General features: G+C 42.6%; 1 protein-coding gene across 9 annotated transcripts in view; it reads left to right on the top strand.

Annotated features, from left to right (window-relative positions):
- The window catches only part of SLC25A16 (solute carrier family 25 member 16), a 44672-nt gene extending 32460 nt beyond the window's left edge, over positions 1-12212 (top strand). For 6 of the 9 annotated variants that reach the window (XM_021944015.2, XM_021944017.1, XM_021944019.2 and 3 more), the window contains 5 exons: positions 548-669; positions 915-981; positions 5393-5555; positions 6815-6883; positions 10958-11526. In XM_021944015.2, coding sequence (XP_021799707.1) covers positions 548-669; positions 915-981; positions 5393-5555; positions 6815-6883; positions 10958-11114 — 578 coding nt within the window. In that variant the 3' untranslated portion in view covers positions 11115-11526. Of the gene's footprint in view, positions 1-547; positions 670-914; positions 982-5392; positions 5556-6814; positions 6884-10929 lie in introns of all 9 variants that reach the window. The other 3 variants (XM_003903865.5, XM_021944013.1, XM_017962993.3) reach the window with 3 other exon arrangements.
- The last annotated feature ends 10875 nt before the right edge of the window (positions 12213-23087 follow it).

The following is a 23087-nucleotide window of genomic DNA, read 5'->3' as shown; positions in this document are numbered from 1 at the left end:
GATGGAGTTGGGCTGGGTGTAGATTACTTATAATACCTAATATAATGTAAATGCTATGTATATATTTGTTATACTATATGGTTTAGGAAACAGTGACCAAAAAATCTGTACGTGTTCAGTACAGATGCAACCATTGTAGACCTCACTACATTTTCCATCAATGGTTGCTTGAATCCGTGGATGTGGAAACCATGGATCAGGAGGACCTACTGTGTTTCCTTTCTGATGTCTTAACTGGGAATACATAAATAGTAGAATAATTGTTTTAAAAAAAATCTCATGATTCCCTTACACTGTACACTGTACCATTTTGGTGCTGACAGTATAACTTCACAGTGAGAACTTCAAAATATTTTTTGCAAACTGACCCTTCACTTACTAGGTTGTTTTTGCATCTAATGATATGGTATAATTCTATCAGTAATATCACCTTTGATTTTATTGGGTTTTCACCATTGCCATAATATTTAGAATAATACTAATGATAGAGGAATATATGTATACATAAAATTTTTTTTTTACCTTTAAGTTTCTACTTTCTTTTCAGGTATGACAGCAGTTATCTGTACTTACCCTCTTGACATGGTTAGGGTCCGCCTAGCATTCCAGGTGAAAGGGGAACACACCTATACAGGAATTATTCATGCATTCAAAACAATTTATGCACAGGTATTTCATATTTACCTTCCTCATCTATAACATGCCCTTTTATGCTTAGGAAAATATTTTGAATGTCATATAAATAATTATTCTTTTACTTATTGATGTTAATAACAATAATTATGAAAGCACATCTTTGTGTTTCAGGGTGGATCCCAGAATAATTTTTCTGTTATAAAGTGTGATTTTGTTCTTTGATGTTTATGATAATGAGCACAATGTAATCTCACTTGCAATTTTCCTTCACTCAAAAGGAAGGTGGTTTCTTTGGATTTTACAGAGGTCTGATGCCTACTATTTTAGGAATGGCTCCATATGCAGGTATGTTTCAAATTTGCCAGAATCCTAATTTGCATGTTTAAAATTTGTTACTTTTTTTTCTTTTTTTTTCTGAAATGGTAATATAAAAAGATGCTGTCTGTTAAGTACTTTTAATAGGAAATGATTTATGCATGGTCACATAATATTAATGTCTTGGATATAAAGATGACTATTTGTATACGATAAGTAGAAAATTACTTTACATCTTTTTCTTAATATCTGAGCCAGCTGTAGTCTTATTAACACACACGTTAGATGATGTTAAACATTTAGTTTTTATGAACATGTTAATTAAAAATAGGAGTTGAAAAGTGGTTTTTGTCTCATTATAAATAATGAAGACTTATGGGAAATTTTGACAATATAGAAAAGTAGAAAGAAGAAAAATAAGGATACCTGTAGTTCTCTAGTCTCCATTATTACCTTGTTTACAGTCCTGTTTTTTTTTTTTTTTTTGAGGCGGAGTTTTGCTCTTGTTGCCCAAGCTGGAGTGCAATGGCGTGATCTCAGCTCACCGCGACCTCTGCCTGCCGGGTTCAAGCGATTCTCTTGCCTTGGCCTCCCAAAGTGCTGGGATTATAGGTGTCAGCCACTGTGCCCGGCAGCCCTGTTTTTTTTTTTAAAACTAAACTTTTTATTTTGAGGTAATTGTGGATTTACATACAGTTGTGTTACAAGACAAAGTTGCAGCCAGTTTAGTTTAAACATCTCAGTTGGCTTTATTTGCAATTCTAGAATTGGGCAATACTTCATTTCATAAAAATAGAGTAAGAGTTGGAATGACTAGACCCGAAGGAGTTGATTTTATATAGAGAAGGGGTTGAAGAAAGCAGAAACAATGAACAAGCAGGTTGCTCAGTTCAAAGTTACTATCCTTGTAAGTTGGGGACAGGAAGAATAAAATAGAAAAATCACTAGTTAACTTCAGGTTATATTAGGCTACCTTTTTTGTGTAAGTATTAAAGCAAAGGGAGCCGAGTGTGGTGGCTCAAGCCTGTAATCCCAGCACTTTTGGAGGCCAAGGCGGGTGGATCACCTGAAGTCACGAGTTCGAGACTGGCCTGGCCAACATGGTGAAACCCTGTCTCTACTAAAAATACAAAAATTAGCTGGCTTGGTGGCGTGTGCCTGTAATCCCAGCTACTCGGGAGGTTGAGGCAGGAGAATCATTTGAACCCAGGAGGCGGAGGTGGTGGTGAGCCAAGATCCCGCCACTGCACTCTAGCCTGGGTAAAAGAGTGAGACTCCATTTATAAATCAGTCAGTCAATCAATCAATCTAGCAGAGAGAAGTTTACTATCAAGCTTATTCAAGATTGAAACTGGCCTGTTAGAGAAAGTAGCTGTCACTTCTTTCTCCTAATTTCTCAGGAGGTCAGGTAACAACTAGTTTTAGTTTGGTAGTGTGGAACTTAAGCATGGGTGACTCTGTTTTGATTTTTAGTCTGGTCTGTTAGGGCCTAGTGTAGGAGCTTCGTCCAAAAGAATGGACACTCTCCTCGGTGACAGAGTGAGACCTTGTCTCTAAAAATCAAACAAACAAAAAAGCAACAAGGGCCGGGTGCGGTGACTCATGCCTGTAATCCCAGCACTTTGTGAGGCCAAGGCAGGCAGATCACCTGAGGTCAGGAGTTTGAGACCAGCCTGACCAACATGGAAAAATCCCATCTCTACTAAAAATATAAAATTAGCCGGGCGTGGTGGTACATGCCTCTAATCCCAGCTACTTGGGAGGCTGAGGCAGGAAAATTGCTTGAACCCAGAAGGCGGAAGTTGCAGTGAGCCGAGATTGCGCCATTGCACTCCAGTCTGGGCCACAAGAGCAAAACTCCGTCTCAAAAAAAAAAAAAAAAAAAAAAAGCAACAACAACAACAAAAAAACAGTGCACTAATAGCAAACTAAAATGTGCTGTGGCCAGACATGGTGGCTCACACCTATAATCCCAGAACTTTGGGAGGCTGAGGCAGGAGGATTACTTGAGCCTAGGAATTTGAGACCAGCCTTGGCAACATGGGGAGAATCTGTCTCTACAAACAATTTTCTAAAATTAGCCAGGCTTGGTGTGAGGCGAGAGGATTGCCTGAGCCCAGAAGGTTGAGGCTTCAGTGAGCTGTGATCATGCCACTGTACTCCAGTCTGAATGACAGAGTAAGACCCTGTCCCAGTTTGAAAAAAAAAATTGTTTTTTAAGCTGTTCTAGTGGTTCAGAAATTCCAGTTTTAAGGTAGTTGAATGTATCAATCTATTCTTTTATGGATAGTCTTTACTGTGTCAAGAAATATTTTCTTCTGATAATGATTTTTAACGTTTAGCATTTTATATATATGCCACTAATCTCTCTGGAAGTATTTATTTTCTTTGTTAAGGAAGTTTTTTTTTTTTTTTTTTTTTTTTTATCCCCTTCAGTTTTGACTTGGCACCATTTTATAGTATCTTCTTGGCCGGGTGCAGTGGCTCATGCCTGTAATCCGAGCAGTTTGGGAGGCCCAGGGGGAGTGGATCACGAGGTCTGGAGTTCGAGACCAACCTGACCAACATGGTGAAATGCCGTCTGTACTAAAAATACAAAAATTAGCCAGGCGTGGTGGAGCACGTCTGTAATCCCAGCTACTCAGGAGGCTGAGGCAAGAGAATCACTTGAACCCGCGAGGTGGAGGCTGCAGTGAGCCAACATCGTACCATTGCACTCCAGCCTGGGTGACAAGAATAAAACTATGTTTCCAAAAAAAATAAAAAAAGTATCTTCTTTTCCCAGTCATCTTAAAAAAATAACATAATGCAGAGTTTTTTTTTTTTTTTTTTCTTTTTTTCTTTGACATAGAGTCTTGCTGTGTTGCCCAGGCTGGAGTGCAGTGGTGCAATCATAGCTGAGTGCAGTGGTGCAATCATGGCTCACTACAGCCTTGACCTCCCTTGGCTCAGGTTATCCTCCCACATCAGCGGCCTGAGTAACTGGGACTACAGACATGTAACACACTGCATCTACCTCCTTTTAAAAATTTTTTGCAGTGATGAGTTCTCACTATATTACCCAGGCTGGTCTCAAACTCTGGAGCTTCAGCAGTCCTCCCACCTTAGCCTCCATTAGTGTTAGGATTAGAAGGATGAGCTGCCACATGGGCTAGGGCAGTTTCACAATGAGTCTTTATATTTGGTAAGAGAAATCCCTTATGAATCTTTTTTTTTTTTGAGACAGAGTCTCGCTGTTGCCCAGGCTGGAGTACAGTGTTGTGATCTCGGCTCACTGCATCCTCTGCCTCCTGGGTTCAAGCAATTCTCTTGTCTCAGCCTCCTGAGTAGCTGGGACTACAGGCGCACACCAACACACCCGGCTAATATTTGTATTTTTTGTAGAGATGGGGTTTCACCATGTTGGCCAGGCTGGTCTCAAACTCCTGACCTTGTGATCCGCCCGCCTCAGCCTCCCAAAGTGCTGGGATTACAGGCATGAGCCACTGAGCCTGGCCAATTCAATAAACATCACAATATCTCGAGTAAGGCTTAGTTGGGAGGAATGCTTAAATTTCATATCTATTTACTTTTTTCCCCTCCCTGAATTTTATTCCTAATTTTATTGATAAATAATGATTCTAGTAAAATCATGTAATGTTTAACAAGCACTATCTGCATACTATTTTTATTAGATTCTGCGTGTTTTGTGAATTAACATAAACGCTTCTGTCATGGTCACAATTCTTCCTTGAAGACAAACTTAGACACTTAATTAAAATAAAAATGCTTTTTCACTTCTTAATTTTTGCCTGTATCTTACATTATCACCATCACTGTTTTTTTGTTTTGTTTTGTTTTGTGTTTGAGATGGAGTTTCGCTCTTGTTGCCCAGGCTGGAGTGCAATGGTGTGATCTCGGCTCACTGCAAACTCCGCCTCCTGGGTTCAAATGATTCTCCTGCCTCAGCCTCTAATTGTGTATTTTTAGTAGAGATGGGGTTTCTCCATGTTGGTCAGGCTGGTCTGGAACTCCTGACCTCAGGTAATCCGCCCACCTCAGCCTCCCAAAGTGTTGGGATTACAGGCGTGAGCCACCGTGCCTGGCCATCATTGTTATTTTAAATGTAAGTTGTCACATTTCCTTGTAATTAATAGTCATGAATTTAACGTTTCTCATGTGAAACCTTGGAAAACGTTATTTTTTTCACATATAAAGTGGCATTATATCCACTATAGCCTCCGTCAGTGCAGTAAACTGCAGTGGTGCATGAAAACCAAAGCTATAATTTTTTATTGGTGGTAATTTCGTCATCTTTCGGTTATTTATGTACACAAATCTTTCTATTTTAAATTAAGCCAAACACCAGAAATTAGGAAATGTGTTTATTATTTAAGAATGGTGTCTTTTTCACAGCTCATGTTACGTTAAGCATCATGGTGAATTTATTATTTTTTTTCAGGTGTTTCATTTTTTACTTTTGGTACCTTAAAGAGTGTTGGGCTTTCCCATGCTCCTACCCTTCTTGGCAGACCTTCGTCAGACAATCCTAATGTCTTAGTGTTGAAAACTCACGTAAACTTACTTTGTGGTGGTGTTGCTGGAGCAATAGCGCAGACAATATCGTAAGTTTCTTCACCAACTTAATTTAATCAGATTATGGTTACCCAATCCTGATTTTCAACATTGGTTAATCATTTATTTTTTCTAATAGATTATTCAAAAAGAGGATCCCTTGCAAAATATAAGTATCAATTTAATACATTTTTCCAGATGTGTGTGCACTTTAAGCATATTATAAATAATTACATGTTTGGATGGAGTAGTGCTGCCTGTTGTCTCAACTACTTGGGAGACTGTGGCAGGAGGATTGCTTGAGCCCAGGAGTTTGAGGCCAGTCTGGGAGATATAGCGAGACCTTGCCCCTAAGAAAAAAAGAAAGAGGGCGGGTGCAGTGGCTCACGCCTGTAATCCCAGCAGTTTGGAAGGCCGAGGCGGGTCGGTTGGATCACGAGGTCAAGAGACCATCTGGCCAACGTGGTGAAAACCCGTCTTTACTGAAAACACAAAAATTAGCCGGGTGTGGTGGCGGCCCCCTGTAATCCCAGCTACTTGGGAGGTCAAGGCAGAGAATTGCTTGAACCTGGGAGGTGGAGGTTGCAGTGAGCCAAGATTGCATTACTGCACTCCAGCCTGGGCGACAGAGTGAGACTCCGTCTCAAAAAAAAAAAAAGAGAGATTGCATTTGTATATTGTGTATTTAATTTCAGGCAGTTATCTGTATTATTAGTTTTAGCCCTTATGGAAAATTTTGTATTGGTCTACTGTATTCAAGGGGACTTGCTGCATAACAGTAGAGCAATTCTCAACTGGGGGTGGTTTTACCGCCAGTGGACATTTGTTAATGTCTGGAGACATTTTTGGTTGTCACAGCTGGGAGAGTGCTACCGGCATCTAGTGGGCAGAGGTCAGGGAAGTGCTTAAATATCTCTAGTGCACAGGACAGTTCCCCACAACAAAGGAAGATCCAACCCAAAATGTCAGTAGTGCCAATGTTGAGAAACTGTATATTAGTGTTCAACAGTGAAAAGCAACCAGTTTGTTTCTTCAGGAACTGGCATTTCATTTGGCCTTGAGGAATAAACAGAACTTGATATTACGGTGATGGGAGAGAAGAATCCTCTAATCAGAGGGATCACATAAGCAAAGATCTCTATATTGTTAATTGATTTTATTCATATGCCTATATCCTGACTCCTAGGTTAGACAGAACAATAAGAGCAGTAACACATTATTTCTTTGAGTTTATAGGGCTTTGTATTCAATAGTTGTTGAGTAGAAAACCAAAAATTTTTAATTCTTTATGCCTTTTTTCTTCTTTTAGCTACCCATTTGATGTGACACGTCGGCGAATGCAATTAGGAACTGTTCTGCCAGAATTTGAAAAGTGCCTGTAAGTTCATCATATGTCATTGTTCATTTTCTTTAGGAAATGTAACATTAAACTCAGTAAGGAGGTATGACTCTAGTTTGACCAATAGTCTGTATCTTCCATTTTATCTCCCAAAGTTTATTTTGGAAACTTTGTAAGATTACAATCAGGCAATCAGTTTTTTTTTTTTTTTTTTTTTTTTTTTTTTTGAGATGCAGTCTTACTCTGTCATCTGGGCTGGAGTATAGTGGCATGGTCTTGGCTAACTGTAACCTCTGCCTCCCGGGTTCAAGTGATTCTCCTGCCTCAGTCTTCCAAGCAGCTGGGATTACAGGCACCCACCACCATGACTGGCTAATTTTTGTATTTTTAGTAGAAACAAGGTTTCACCATGTTGGCCAGACTGGTCTTGAACTCCTGACCTCAAGTGATCTGCCTACGTGCCTGGTCTATAATCAGGTTCTAATCCTCCTGTTAAAAATTTAATTTAAGGCCAGGCACGATAGCTCATGCCTGTAATCCTAGCACTTTGGGAAGCCGAGGAGGGCATATCACCTGAGGTCTGGAGTTTGAGACCAGCCTGGCCAACATGATGAAATCCCGTCTGTACTAAAAATACAAAAATTAGCCAGACGTGGTGTCGGGTGCGACAGACGGAGACTCCGTCTCAATAAAACAAAACAAACAAACAAAAAAACAAAAGATTAAATTTAGGCTAGTCGTAGTAGCTCATGCCTGTAATCTGAGCAATTTGGGAGGCCAAGGTGAAAGGATCACTTGAACTCAGGAGTCCAAGACCAGCCCAGACAACACAGTGAGACCTTGTCTCTTAAAAAAAATAATAATATTTTAGAGTTGTTTTTTTTTTTTTTTTTTTTTAAGACAAAGTCTCACTTTTGTCCCCCAGGTTGGAGTGCAATGGCATGATGTCAGCTCACTGCAACCTCTGCCTCCTGGGTTAAAGCGATTCTCCTGCCTCAGCCTCCCTAGTAGCTGGGATTATAGGTACCTGCCACCATGCCTGGCTAATTTTTTTATTTTTAGGAGAGACAGGGTTTCACCATGTTGTCCAGGCTGGTCTGGTACTCCTGACCTCAGGTGATCTGCCTGCCTTGGCCTCCCAAAGTGCTGGGATTACAGGCGTGAGCCTCCATGCCCAGCCAGTTTTTAAAAATAGTAATATAATGTGAGCTACATGTTTAACATTTTTGGTAGCCAAATTTTTAAAAAGTATAAAAAGAAATATTGCTCAGGAGGCTGAGGCACGATAATTGCTTGAACCCAGGAGGCGGAGGTTGCAGTGAGCCGAGATGGTGCCACTGTACTCCAGCCTAGGTGACAGAGTGAGACTCTGCCTCAAAAAAAACCAAAAGAGGCCTGGAGCAGTGGCTCACACCTGTAATCCCAGCACTTTGGGAGGCAGAGGTGGGTGGATCATGAGGTCAGGAGTTCAAGACCAACATGGCCAAGATGGTGAAACCCGTCTCTACTAAAAATACAAAAACAATTAGCTGGGCATGGTGGCAGGCATCTGTCATGCCGGCTACTCAGGAGGCTGAGGCAGGGAATTGCTTCAACCCGGGAGGCGGAAGTTGCAGTTAGCCAAGATCATGCCGCTTCACTCCAGCCGGGGTGACAGAGCGAGATTCTTGTCTAAAAAAGAAAAAGGGCCGGGCGCGGTGGCTCATACCTGTAATCCCAGCACTTTGGGAGGCCGAGGAGGGAGGATCACAAGGTCAGGAGATCAAGACCATCCAAGGTCAGGAGATCAAGACCAACCCTGTCTCTACTAAAAATACAAAAAAATTAGCTGGATGTGGTGGGGCGTGCCTATAGTCGCAGCTACTCGGGAGGCTGAGGCACAAGAATCACTTGAGCCCAGGAGCAGAGATTGCAGTGAGCCGAGATCGTGCCACTGCACTCCAGCCTGGCAGCGAGACTGCGTCTCAAAAAAAATAAAAAAAAATAAAAAATAAAAAAAAGAAAAGAAAAAGAAGAAAAAAAAAATAATTGTGAAAAATATTTTTTGTTAAACCTAAAATGTTATCACCTCAACATTTTGTTGTTTTGTTTCCTTTTTTTTTTATATGAAGTATTTGAAATCCAGGATGTATTTTACACTCACAGCACATCTTGATTTGGACTGCCACATTTCAAGTGCTTAATAGCCGTATGTGGCTAGTGGCTGCTGTGATTGTATAGCACAGCTCCAGAGTTTTCTTTTTTTTTTTTTTTTTGAGACGGAGTCTCGCTTTGTCACCCAGGCTGGAGTGCAGTGGCCGGATCTCAGCTCACTGCAAGCTCCGCCTCCCGGGTTCACGCCATTCTCCTGCCTCAGCCTCCCGAGTAGCTGGGACCACAGGCGCCCGCCACCTCGCCCGGCTAAGTTTTTTTTGTATTTTTAGTAGAGACGGGGTTTCACCATGTTAGCCAGGATGGTCTCGATCTCCTGACCTCGTGATCCGCCCGTCTCGGCCTCCCAAAGTGCTGGGATTACAGGCTTGAGCCACCGCGCCCGGCCCAGAGTTTTCTTTATAGTGATTTAAAATCATTCCATTTGATTGGTGATATGTTGTCTCTCAGGGGAAGAGCAGAACATTTATTCATGAATTTGGATTGCCTTATTTACCCAAAAGATTTTTTTGGCCATGAGCATTGCCCTGTGCTTGTAGTATTCAGCTACTTGAGAGGCTGAGGTGGGAGGTTCACTTGAGGCCAGGAGTTTGAGATCAGCTTGGGAAACATTGTAAGACCTTGTCTCTAAAAAAATTTTTTTTAACTAAAAAGAACATTAACGAGGCATGGTGGTGGTATGTGCCTATAGTCCCAGCTACTCAAGAGGCTGAGGTGGGAGGATTGCTTGTGCCCAAGAGTTGGAGGCTGTCGTGAGCAATGATTGCCACTGCACTCCAGCCTGGGCAACAGAGTGAGAACCTGTCTCTTTAAAAAAAAAAACAAAAACTGGCCGGGCGCGGTGGCTCAAGCCTGTAATCCCAGCACTTTGGGAGGCCGAGACGGGCGGATCACGAGGTCAGGAGATCGAGACCATCCTGGTTAACCCGGTGAAACCCCGTCTCTACTAAAAAATACAAAAAACTAGCCGGGCGAGGTGGCGGGCGCCTGTGGTCCCAGCTACTCGGGAGGCTGAGGCAGGAGACTGGCGTAAACCCGGGAGGCGGAGCTTGCAGTGAGCTGAGATCCGGCCACTGCACTCCAGCCTGGGCGACAGAGCCAGACTTACTCTTAAAAAAAAAGATTTTTGAAAAGATTTCAGTCCAGATTGCCTGTTGAAAGGGGAAGGCCAAGCCCACATTATTGGTTTGAAAGGAAAGGAACAACTCTGAAACAGGAAAGTCTTTTTGGCTGAAATCTGAAAGATAGTCCTTCAAGCTTTAGTTCTATAACCACCTGCTGTTGGTACTGTGCAACTTCAGCTATAATAAAGGCTTAAAGGGCAACTGGACATACATCCTTTAAAAGGATTGCATTAATATTTCAAATATAAGTATGAAATAGTGTTGTCCAATAAATGTCATAGACATAGTACAAACAAAATATGTTGTACTAATGAGTCCTGAAATTTGATGCATAATGCTTGTACTTGTTTGGAATGATTTGCCTTTTTATTATGAAAAAAGTTTCGCTTGTTATAACATTTGTCTTCCTAAAGCTATTCAAGATGGCATTTAAGCTTCTTTAAAAATTGATATTATGGCCTGGGTGCGGTGGCTCACGTCTGTAATCCCAGCACTTTGGGAGGCCGAGGTGGGTGGATCACCTGAGGTCAGGAGTTCGAGACTGCCCTGGGCAACATGGAGAAACCCCATCTTTACTAAAAATTACAAAAATTAGCTGGGCATGGTGGCATGCGCCTGTAATCCCAGCTACTCAGGAGGCTGAGAGAGGAGAATCACTTGAACCTGGGAGGCAGAGACTGCAGTGAGCTGAGATCGTACCACTGCAATCCACATTCCCACCTGGGTGACAGAGCAAGAGTCCATTTCAAAAAAAAAAAAAAAATTGATATTATGGATCCTGAAATTGTTTCTTCATGAATGGGCATAGAGGTGTCATCATTTAATCATTGTCTTTCAGTACCATGCGGGATACTATGAAGTATGTCTATGGACACCATGGAATTCGAAAAGGACTCTATCGTGGTTTATCTCTTAATTACATTCGCTGTATTCCCTCTCAAGCAGTTGCTTTTACAACATATGAACTTATGAAGCAGGTTTTTCACCTCAACTAAAAAAAAAAATTATGGTTGGTTTTCCTTAATACATTCTCAGAGGGAGAAATGAAACGTTACTTTAATTGTTGGGGGAACATTACTTGAATGGGGATATTTACACTGTCACAGGAGCCACTGGTATTTTAGTACTTGATTATTTTTTCTTTAGTCACAAATCAGAAGTGCTTACCATACTTTTTGATGCCAAACATTATACCTTAGAACATTGAAAAAAATATTCCTAAGCTGATGCTGGCTAAACCGCTTTAAAGTTTTATTTGGAAGTAGAACTAGCTTTAAAACGGGGTTCAAGAGGTTGCCATTAGCTTTGTCATGCTGTTCAAAGTTTTTAATTGTTATCATGGTTTTTAAAAGACTGACAGTGTTTATTATTATTAAAATAAGCAGGGTTGGTTATATTGCAGTAGAATAATGAGAACTGAATTTTTAAGTTCTATAAAACAGCCAGCATTGACATTTTATTTTTGTTATCTCTCTTCTCACAATTATGCTCCACTGGATAATAGGAAAAACACTTCTTTCCTTCATTTTTTAAATAAAATTAATGTTGTATTTAAAAAGTAGCCATGTAGAGACACAAAAATAAATGAAGAAGCTGGGCATGGTAGGATGGGCATGTGGTCCCAGCTACTCTGGAAGCTGAGGTGAGAGGATCACTTGAGCCCTGGAATTCCATGCCAGCCTGTGCAACATCGTGAGACCCCGTTTAATAAATGAATGAACGACTAAGTCTTGCTCAATTGTTATTACTAGGTACTATGAGTGACTTACATGTGTTTGAAAATGTCAGTGTGTTTCCCAGAGTCAGAAATAAAAATACTGAATATCTTTGCTTTCAGAAACAAAGTAGCACTGTAGATTTGTTTTTGTTAGATGATTCACTCTATACTAGAATATTTATTTAAGTAGACTGTGAAATATTTATTAATGTAGATGTGAATATCAAAAAATGTTTCTAAGGTATTATGATGCATCAACTAGTTCTTCCATGTAAAATAATTTTAGTGCAATATGAAGACGTAGAAATGTAAAATATGATTTGAATTGTTATCCTTTATATTAAGAAAATGTTTTAAAATGTAAGAATTCCATTTATTCTCTTTAGAGTGCTTTTATGATTTATTATAAATAAGCATGTCAGAAATGGGAAGGGAATATTTAAAGTTCTGTCTTCAGAAACAGTAATTTGTAGAATTGATGTGACTTTTTTTTTTTTTTGAGACAGAGTCTTGCTTTATTGCCCAGGCTGGAGTGCAGTGGTGTGATCTTGGCTCACTGCAACCTCTGCTTCCCGGGTTCAAGTGATTCTCCTGCCTCAGTCTCCCAAGTAGCTGGGACTACAGGTGCCCACCACCACGCCAGGCTAATTTTTGTGTTTTTAGTAGGACGGGATTTCACTGTGTTAGCCAGGATGACCTCGATCTCCTGACATCATGATCTGCCCACTTTGGTCTCCCAAAGTGCTGGGATTACTGGCATGAGCCATGGCGCCCAGCCCTTTGATATGACTTTAAAGACATTAGAAGTCTAGGTGTGGTGGCTCACGCCTTTATTCCCAGCACTTTGGGAGGCCGAGTTGGGTGGATCACCTATCAGGAGTTTAAGATCAACATGGTGAAACTCCACCTCTACTAAAAATACAAAAATTAGCCAGTGTGGTGGCTCGTGCCTGTAGTCCCAGCTACTCACGAGGCTGAGACATGAGAATTGCTTGAGCCCGGGAAGCGGAGGTTGCAGTGGGCTGAGATTATGCCACTGCACTCCAGCCTGGGTGACAGAGTGAGACTCAGTCTCAAAAAAAAAAATAAATAAATAAAAGACATTAAAAAACTAAGTTGAGGCCGGGCATGGTGGCTCTTGCCTGTAACCCTAGCACTTTGGGAGGCTGAGGCAGGAGGATATCTTGACCTCAGGAGTTCGAGACCAGCCTGGGCAACATAGTGAGACCCTGTTTCTTTCAAACAAAAGAAGGAAAACTAAGTTTAAAGTGTTATTTTTGCTTCAATTTTTATTTCTTTACATAAAAGGTTTCTTGTGATACCTGGGTAAAAATTTGATGAGCTGGTTTCATTTTGAAAATCTTTATTTTAAAAATAAGTATGTATCTTTGTATGATTTATAAGTGTACCAGTAGGTAGAAATACATGTGTTCTTGGCCAGATGTGGTGGCGCACTCCTGTAATTCCAGCATTTTGGGAGGCTAAGGTGAGTGGATCACCTGAGGTCAGGAGTTGGAGACGAAACTGGCCAACGTGGAGAAACCCCGTCTCTACTAAAAATACAAAAATTAGCCAGGCATGGTGGCAGGTGCCTGTAATCCCAGCTACTTGGGAGGCTGAGGCAGGGAGAACTGCTTGAACCCAGGAGGCACAGGTTGCAGTGAGCCGAGACTGCGCCATTGCACTCCAACCTGGGCGGCAGAGTGAGACTGTATTAAAAAAAAAAAAAAAAGAAAAAGAAAAGAAATACATGTGTTCTTAAAACCATTTGTATATTTTCATTTGTAGACCACACTGTAGCTAATTATTGTTATTAAATCTTAAGATTTAAGTATATAAAATAAGTATCAGGCTGGGCACAGTGGCTCACACCTGTAATCTCAGCACTTTGGGAGGCTGAGGTGGGTAGATCACGAGGTCAGGAGATCGAGACCATCCTGGCTAACACGGTGAAAACCCATCTCTACTAAAAATACAAAAAATTAGCTGGGTGTGGTGGCACGCACCTGTAAGTCCCAGCTACTCAGGACGCTGAGACAGGAGAATCGCTTGAACCTGGGAGGTGGAGGTTGCAGTGAGCCGAGATCGTGCCACTGCATTCCAGCCTGGGTGACAGAGCAAGACTCCATCTCAAAAAAAAAAAAGAGATACCTCAGTTACGTTATCAGTAAAAGGGCATTGCAAATATTCTTTTAAATAAAAATTTGCATTCTATATGTTATAAAATACAGAGGATATTAAAAATAAATTTTATCCCTGTTTTGGCAATTTCTTTCTTTTAATTGTTTACATATTGAAGCACAAATGCTAAACATAAGTCAGAATGGAAGAATATTTAAAATAATGACTGTGTTTATATCTGATTTATTTCAGATAGATTACCCAAAGTGCATCTTGCCAGGATATCTTCCACTTGAAGATTGACATTTTATTTCTTTTTTGATCTTTATTGTTCCTGTCTTCCACCTCTCAGTGGGTATAGCTCTCTGGTCTGTAGAATGGGACAGTGATCTGGTTTCCGGATTGATAAGTGAGGTATACCTCCTAGTCTTCAATGATTACCTGTAGAAGGTGGAGAAGTTACTGGATATGTTTAATAATATCTCATTACGTTCTCTTTTTTTTTTTTTTTTTTTTTTGAGACGGAGTCTTACTCTGTCGCCCAGGCTGGAGTGCAGTGGCCGGATCTCAGCTCACTGCAAGCTCCGCCTCCCGGGTTTACGCCATTCTCCTGCCTCAGCCTCCCGAGTAGCTGGGACTACAGGCGCCCACCACCTCGCCCGGCTAGTTTTTTGTATTTTTTAGTAGAGACGGGGTTTCACTGTGTTAGCCAGGATGGTCTCGATCTCCTGACCTCGTGATCCGCCCGTCTCGGCCTCCCAAAGTGCTGGGATTACAGGCTTGAGCCACCGCGCCCGGCCCTTTTTTTTTTTTTTTTTTTAACGACAGAGTCTTAACTCTGTTGCTCAAGCTGGAGTGCAGTGGTGCGACCTCAGCTCACTGCAATCTCCACTTCTGGGTTCAAGCGATTCTCCTGAGTCATCTTTCCAAGTAACTGGGATTGCAGCCATGTGCTACCATGCCCAGCTAAGTTTTGTATTTTTCTTTCTTTTCTTTTCTTTTTTTTTTGAGACAGAGCCTCACTCTGTTGCCCAGGCTCGAGTGCAGTGGTGTGATCTCAGCTCACTGCAACCTCCACCTCCTGGGTTCTAGTGATTCTCCTGCTTCAACCTCCCAAGTAGCTGGGATTACAAGCACCCGCCACCACGCCCAGCTAATTTTTGTATATTTAGTAGAGCTGGGTTTTGCCCTGTTGTCCAGGCTGGTCTTGAATACCTGACCTCAAGTGATCTGCCCACCTTGGCTTCCCAAAATGCAGGGATTACAGGCATGAGCCAGTACTCCTGTTCTCATTCCATTCTTCACCATGGTACTGACCATCCATTTATTCAGCACCAATTGTGTGCCAGACCTTGTGTCAGCATTATGGAGGACTTCCCTTGGTAGGCTTGTTAGCTGTACTTGCAATCTGATTTGGATTCCCAAATCAGCATATAACACCAGGTATTCCTCTAATAGAGTATGTGCCATACTTTATAACTGCCTGTTTATCAATGTCCTCACCTCCCAACATCTGGTTCTTTCAAGGGCAGGGAGCACTGGGTATGGTGTCAGAGTGGTACTCAGTGATGTTTACTGGTGGATAGAAAGAAGGTGGATAGAAAGAAGTTTACTGTTTTTGAAGACTTTATGTTCTAGCAGGGAGAAATGAAGCACAAATAGTCCAAGAAATAAACAATTTAGAAATAAAGTCATTTGGTTTGTTTCGCAGAAATGTCTTATTGCTGATTTGCCAGCTTGAGTGGCAAATATATAATGAAACCTGGCCGGGCGTGGTGGCTCACGCCTGTAATCCCAGCACTTTGGGAGGCCAAGGTGGGCAGGTCACGCGGTCAGGAGATCAAGACCATCCTGGCTAACATGGTAAAACCCCATCTCTTCTAAAAATACAAAAATTAGCCGGGTGTGGTGGCAGGCACCTGTAGTCCCAGCTACTTGGGAGGCTGAGGTAGGAGAATTGCTTGAACCCAGGAGGCAGAGGTTGCAGTGAGCCAAGATCGCGCCACTGCACTCCAGCCTGGGCGACAGAGTGAGACTCTGTCTCAAAAATAAATAAATAAATAAATAAAATACATAAAATAAAAATATGTGTGTATATATATCATGAAAAATATATATATAATAAAACCTATGAATAGTTTTTATGGCTGGGTGAAGTGACTCATGTCTGTAATTCTAGCTCTTTGGAAGGCTGAGCAGGGAGGATCACTTGAGCCTAGGCATTTGAGCCCAGCCTGGGCAACACTGCAAGACTCTGTCTCATTTTTTTATATAAATTTTTTTTTTAAATCCTATGTACAGTTATTTATTTTTTTTCCCAAGGATTATTCCCAAACTACGTACAATTAATGGATTGCCTTGCAGAGTTGGATCAATAATACCTGACACACTTGTATAGCAAGCATACACTTTACAGAGTTCCTCGCATCTATTCCTTGAATCCCAGACACCGTATTGGGCACTAGAAACCGGTGATAAATAATAACAGTTATGTACATTTCCTGAAGAATTATGTGGCATTCTTTGTTTTAACCACTTTTGATGCCTTAACTCAATCTCTATTACAATACTATGATATGAGTATCATTTAATATTTCTTTTTGGCAGATGGGAATAATCGAGGCCTAGGGAGATTCCTAGGGAGATTAAACTACTTGGCCGGGTTCACGTAAGTGGTGGATCTAGGATTCAAATTCAGCCGGTCTGAATCTAGAGCCTATTCTTTTAGGTATGATGCTATACTTTAATACAGTAATACACTGTTCAAATGAAACTGTAACGTGTTATTAAATTTGAACATGTCAATAAACATACCAAGCAATAAAATAATTACAGCTTGTGGAAAGTGCTTATGAAAACAGTAAATAAGCTACTTGAGAATGGTCAAGGAAAGGTTTCTTTGATGTGCTATATATACATTCAACAGACACATGGAGGATAAAAAGTAAACAGCCATGCAAAGAGTTCTGGGGAAAGACTGGCCCAGGTGAAGAGAAAGCCAGGTACAAAAACCCCAAAACAGGAAAACGTTTGGTTTGACAATGGAATTACCAAAAGACCAGTGTGACTGAAGTATTGTGCATGAAGGAGTAGCAATAGATGGGGTTAAAGTAATAGACAAAGGCGGCGGGGCATGGTGGCTCACACCTATAATCCCAGCACTTTGGGAGGCCGAGGTAGGCGAATCTCGAGGTCAAGAGATCGAGACCAGGCCAGGCACGGTGGCTCACCTGTATTCCCAGCACTTTGGGAGGCCGAGGTGGGCGGATCACAAGGTCAGGAGTTCAAGACCAGCCTGGCCAACATAGTGAAACTCCGTCTCTACTAAAAATACAAAAATTAGCTGGGTGTGGTGGCATGGGCCTGTAGTCCCAGCTACTTGGGAGGCTGAGGCAGTAAAATCGCTTGAACCTGGGAGGCGGAGGTGGCAGTGAGCTGAGACCATGCCATTGTACTTTAGCCTGGGTGACGGAGTGAGACTCTTATCTCAAAAAAAAAAAAGAAAAAAGATCACGACCATCCAGGCTAACATGGTGAAACCCCGTCTCTACTAAAAATACAAAAATTAGCTGAGCATGGTGGTGTGCACCTGTAGTCCCAGCTATTCGGGAGGCTGAGACAGGAGAGTAGCGTGAACCCAGGAGGCGGAGATTGCAGTGAGCTGAGATCGCGCCACTGCACTCCAGCCTGGTGACAGAGTGAGACTCCATCTCAAAAAAAAAAAAAAAAAAAAGAAATAGACAAAGGCCAGATCATGTAGCCATCTGCAGGAGATGGTAATGATTTTGTCTTTTATTCTAAATGCAACGGGAAGGCCGGGTGCAGTGGCTCACGCATGTAATCCCAGCACTTTGGGAGGCTGAAGTGGGTGAATCACCTAAAGTCAGGAGTTTGATACCAGACTGGCCAATATGGTGAAACCCCATCTCTACTTAAAATACAAAAAATAGCTGGGCATGGTGGTGCATGTCTGTAATCCCAGCTACTTGGGAGGCCGAGGGAGGACAATTGCTTGAACCCAGGAGGCGGAGGTTGCAGTGAGCTGAGATCACGCCACTGTACTCCAGACTGAGTAACAGAGTGAGACTCCGTATCAAAAAAAAAAAAAAAAAAAAAAAAGAAAAGAAAAAAGAAAAAGGAATACAATGGGAAACTATTGAAGATTTTCAGCTGGTGAGTATCATTGTCTGATTATGTTTTTACAAAAATCACTGCTTTGTCAGTGATGGTTTGCAGTTAAAACAGAAATAAAAGGCCGGGTGCGGTGGCTCACACCTGTAATCCCAGCACTTTGGGAGGCCGAGGCAGGTGGATCACCCGAGGTCGGGAGTTCAAGACCAGCCTGACCAACATGGAGAAACCCATCTCTACTGAAAATACAAAAATTAGCCAGGTGCGGTAGTGCATGCCTGTTATCCCAGCTACTCAGGAGGCTGAGGCAGGAGAATTCCTTGAACCCAAGAGGTGAAGTTTGCGGCGAGCCGATATTGCACCATTTCACTCCAGCCTGGGCAATGAGAACGAAACTCTGTCTCAAAAACAAACAAACAAAACCAGAAATGAAAATAAAAAAGACAATAGAGAAAATAAACCCCAAATCTCAAGAATGAGAAAGAGGACATCATTGTGGATTCTACAGATGTTTAAAAGATATTAAGGGCCAGGCGTGTGTGGTGGCTTATGCCTGTAATCCCAGAATTTTGGGAGGCCAAGGTGGGTAGGCAGCTTGAGCTCACGAGTTGGAGTCCAGCCTGGCCAATATAGCTAAACGCCATCTCTACAAAAAATACAAAAATTAGCTAGGTGTGTTCGCACGCACCTGTGGTCCCAACTACCTGGGAGGCTGAGGTGGGAGGATGGCTTGAGCCTGGGAGGGGAAAGTTGCAGTGAGCCAAGATTAGGCTGCACTCTAGCTTAGAGAGTAGAGCCAGAACCTGTCTCAAAAAAGAAAAAAAAAAAAAGGAAAAAGAGAAATTTGATAATTTAGATGAAATGGAAAAATACTTTGAAAAATTCAACCAAGACTGACATAGATGAAACAGAAAATCTGCATAGCCAATTAAAGAAAGTGAGGCCAGGCATGGTGGTTCATGCCTGTAATCCCAGCACTTTGGGAGGCCAAAATGGGAGGATCACTTGAGCCCAGGATTTTGAAACCAGCCCAAACAACATAGTGAGACCCTGTGTCTGTTTTTAAAAATATACCTGGGCATAGTGATGTGCACCTATAGTCTCAGCTACTTGGGAGGCTGAGGTAGGAGGATCAATTGAGTCTAGGGAGGTCAAGGCTACAGTGAGTTGTGATCGCAGTACTGCACTCCAGTCTGGGTGACAGAGTGAGACCCTGTTTCAAAAAATTAAGAAATTGAGTGCTGGGCGTGGTGGCTCACACCTGTAATCCCAGCACTTTGGGAGGCTGAGGCAGGTGGATCACCTGAGGTTGGGAGTTTGACAGCAGTCTGACCAACATGGAGAAACCTTGTCTCTACTAAAAATACAAAGTTAGCCGGGCATGGTGGCACTTGCCTGTAATCCCAGCTACTTGAGAGGCTGAGGTAGGAGAATTGCTTGAACCTGGGAGGCAGATGTTGTGGTAAGCCGTGATCGTGCCATTGCACTCCAACCTGGGCAACAAGCGCAAAAATCCGCCAAAAAAAAAAAATCATAATCAAAAACCTTTCCACAGGGCTGGGCGCGGTGGCGCACGCCTGTAATCTCAGCACTTTGGGAGGTCGAGGCGGGTGGATCACAAGGTCAGGAGATTGAGACCATCCTGGCTAATATGGTGAAACCCCATCTCTACTAAAAATACAAAAAAATAGCTGGGTGTGGTGGTGGGCGCCTGCAGTCCCAGCGACTTGGGAGGCTGAGGCAGGAGAATGGGGTGAACCCGGGAGGGGAGCTTGCAGTGAGCCGAGATAGCGCCACTGCACTCCAGCCTGGGCGACAGAGCAAGACTCCGTCTCAAACAAACAAACAAACAAAAAAACGTTTTCATGAAGAAAACTCCAGGGCTAGGTAGTGTATTGTACTAAATAGCTAAGGAATAATCTCACAAACTTCTAGAAATTAGAAGAGAGCACTTCCCAACTCATTTTATGATGCCAGTATAACCCTGATACCCAAACCTGACAATGTTGTTACAAAACAGAAAATTACAAATCAGTATCCTTCAAGAACATAGATGGGCTGGGTTTGGTGGTTCACAGCCATAATCCCAGCACTTTGGGAGGCTGAGTTGAGAGTATTGCTTGAGCTTAGGAGTTCAAAACCAGTTTGGGCAACACAGCAAGAGCTTGTGTCTGCTAGAAATAAAAAAATATATATATTAACTGGGTGTGATGGCACACTCCTGTAGTCCCAGCTACTTGAGAGGCTGATACGGGAGAATCACTTGAGCCTAGCAGATTGAGGCTGCAGTGAGCTGTCATTGTGCCAATGCACTACAGCCTGGGTGACAGAGCAAGATCCCGTCTCTAGAAGCAAAAACAAAACAACCAAAAAACCAACATAGATGGAAAAATTCTTAACAGCAGAGCAAATCAAATCCAGCAATACCCAAAACGTTTATTGTATGACCAATTTGGGTTTATCTTAGGAATGGAAAGTTTTTTTTGGAGACAGAGTCTCGTTTTGTTTTGAGACGGGGTCTCGCTCCGTCGCCCAGGCTGGAGTGCAGTGGCGCGATCTCGGCTCACTGCAAGCTCCGCCTCCCGGGTTTACGCCATTCTCCTGCCTCAGCCTCCCGAGTAGCTGGGACTACAGGCGCCCGCCACCTCGCCCGGCTAGTTTTTTGTATTTTTTAGTAGAGACGGGGTTTCAGTGTGTTAGCCAGGATGGTCTCGATCTCCTGACCTCGTGATCCACCCGTCTCGGCCTCCCAAAGTGCTGGGATTACAGGCTTGAGCCACCGCGCCCGGCCTGGAAAGTTTTTTTTAACATTGTGAAATCAACGGTAAAGCTTCTCATAATAGCAGAATAAAGGAGAAAAACCATACAGTCCTTCTATAGATGCAATAACTGCTTGACAAAATCCAGCATTGATTCGTTATCAAAATGAATCATATTTAGAACAGAAGAGGTCTTTCTCAATCTAATAAAGGACATATTGGCAGATTATATCTTTATACTTTCCAACAGTGACCAGAACACATCCCAATTCATATGGTTTTATTTTATTTTGAGATGGGAGTTTCGCTGTTGCCCAGGCTGGAGTGCAGTGGCACAATCTTGGCTCACTGTAACCTCTGCCTCCCAGGTTCAAGCGATTCTCCTGCCTCAGCTTCCCAAGTAGCTGAGATCACAGGCGTGTGCTACCATGCCTGGCTAATTTTTGTATTTTTAGTAGAGATGGGGTTTCGCCATGTTGGCCAGGCTAGTCTCAAACTCCTGACCTCAGATGATCCATCTGCTGCAGCCTCCCAAAGTGATGGGATTTCAGGTGTGAGCCACCAGGCCCCATATGCTTTTCTTATGTGTCATTTACACTCATCCCATCAAGAGGTAGGAACTGTGTCCCCCTTCCCTTGAATCTGACTGAGTGGGCCTGTGACTACTGTGATGTTATGTCACTTGCAAAGGTAGGTCATAAAGCTAAAACAAGGTCCACGTGGTCTTCTTGGAACACTTGCTCTTGGAATCCAGATACCATGCTGTAAGAACACCAAGCAGCTCCTATACAGGAATTATCAACTTGCTAGCCATCTGAGTAAATCATCTTCAAATTAGATCCTTCAACCCTTAAACTTGCTTCATGGAACAGAGACCAGCCTTCCCCACTGAGTCTTGCCTATATTGCAGATTCATAAGCTAAATGAATGATTGTTATTTTAAGTCACTAAATTTTTGAGTTTTGTTGTGTTCTGTTTTTTTTTGTTTTGTTTTGTTTTTTGAAATGGAGTCTTGCTCTGTTGCCCAGGCTAGAGTGCAGTGGCACAATCTTGGCTCACTGCAAACTCCGCCTCCCGGGTTCACCCCATTCTCTTGCCTTATCCTCCTGAGGAGCTGGGATTACAGGCGCCCACCACCACACCCTGCTAATTTTTTGTATTTTTAGTAGAGACGGGGTTTCACCGTGTTAGCCAGGATGGTCTTGACCCCCTGACCTGGTGATCCACCCACCTCGGCCTCCCAAAGTGCTGGGATTACAGGTGTGAGTCACCGTGCCCAGCCTGTTGTGTTGTTAGTTTTGCTTTTGTTTTTGTTTTTGTTTTTTTTTTTTTTTTGAGACGGAGTCTTGCTCTGTCGCCCAGGCTGGAGTGCAGTGGCGCGATCTCGGCTCACTGCAAGCTCCGCCTCCCGGGTTCACGCCATTCTCCTGCCTCAGCCTCCTGAGTAGCTGGGACTACAGGCGCCCGCCACCGCGCCCCGCTAATTTTTTGTATTTTTAGTAGAGACGGGGTTTCACCGTGGTCTCGATCTCCTGACCTTGTGATCCGCCCGCCTCGGCCTCCCAAAGTGCTGGGATTACAGGCGTGAGCCACCGTGCCCGGCTGCTTTTGTTTTTATAAAGCATTGGGTAACCATAAAAGGCATCCATGAAAAACCTTCAGCTAGCATCATACTTATTGTTGTAATAATGAATTCTTCCTAAGGTCATGTAGAAAGTAAAGATGTCCAGTGTTACAACTTCTATTTAACCAGTGAACCTAGGCAAAATAAAATAAAATAAAATAAAAATAAAAATATAAAGATAAGTAGGAACAAATTTTATAAATTTTATTCAAATAAAACTGTAAAACTAAATAGAAAATAAAATTTAAAAATGAAAAAGTAAAACTGCTTCTTTTCACAGATGACACAATTATTTACACAGAAAGTCTTTTTTTTTTTTTTTTTTTGAGACAGAGTCTTGCTCTGTCGCCCGGGCTGGAGTGCAGTGGCCGGATCTCAGCTCACTGCAAGCTCCGCCTCCCGGGTTTACGCCATTCTCCTGCCTCAGCCTCCCAAGTAACTGGGACTACAGGCGCCCGCCATCTCACCCGGCTAGTTTTTTGTATTTTTTAGTAGAGACGGGGTTTCACCGTGTTAGCCAGGATGGTCTCGATCTCCTGACCTCGTGATCCGCCCGTCTCGGCCTCCCAAAGTGCTGGGATTACAGGCTTGAGCCACCGCGCCCGGCCAGTTAACT

The sequence above is a fragment of the Papio anubis genome, chromosome 11, assembly GCF_008728515.1.
Source record: "Papio anubis isolate 15944 chromosome 11, Panubis1.0, whole genome shotgun sequence".
NCBI lineage: Eukaryota > Metazoa > Chordata > Mammalia > Primates > Cercopithecidae > Papio > Papio anubis.
The sequence above is the reverse complement of the archived record's forward strand: the minus strand, read 5'-3'. Positions and strand labels throughout refer to the sequence as shown.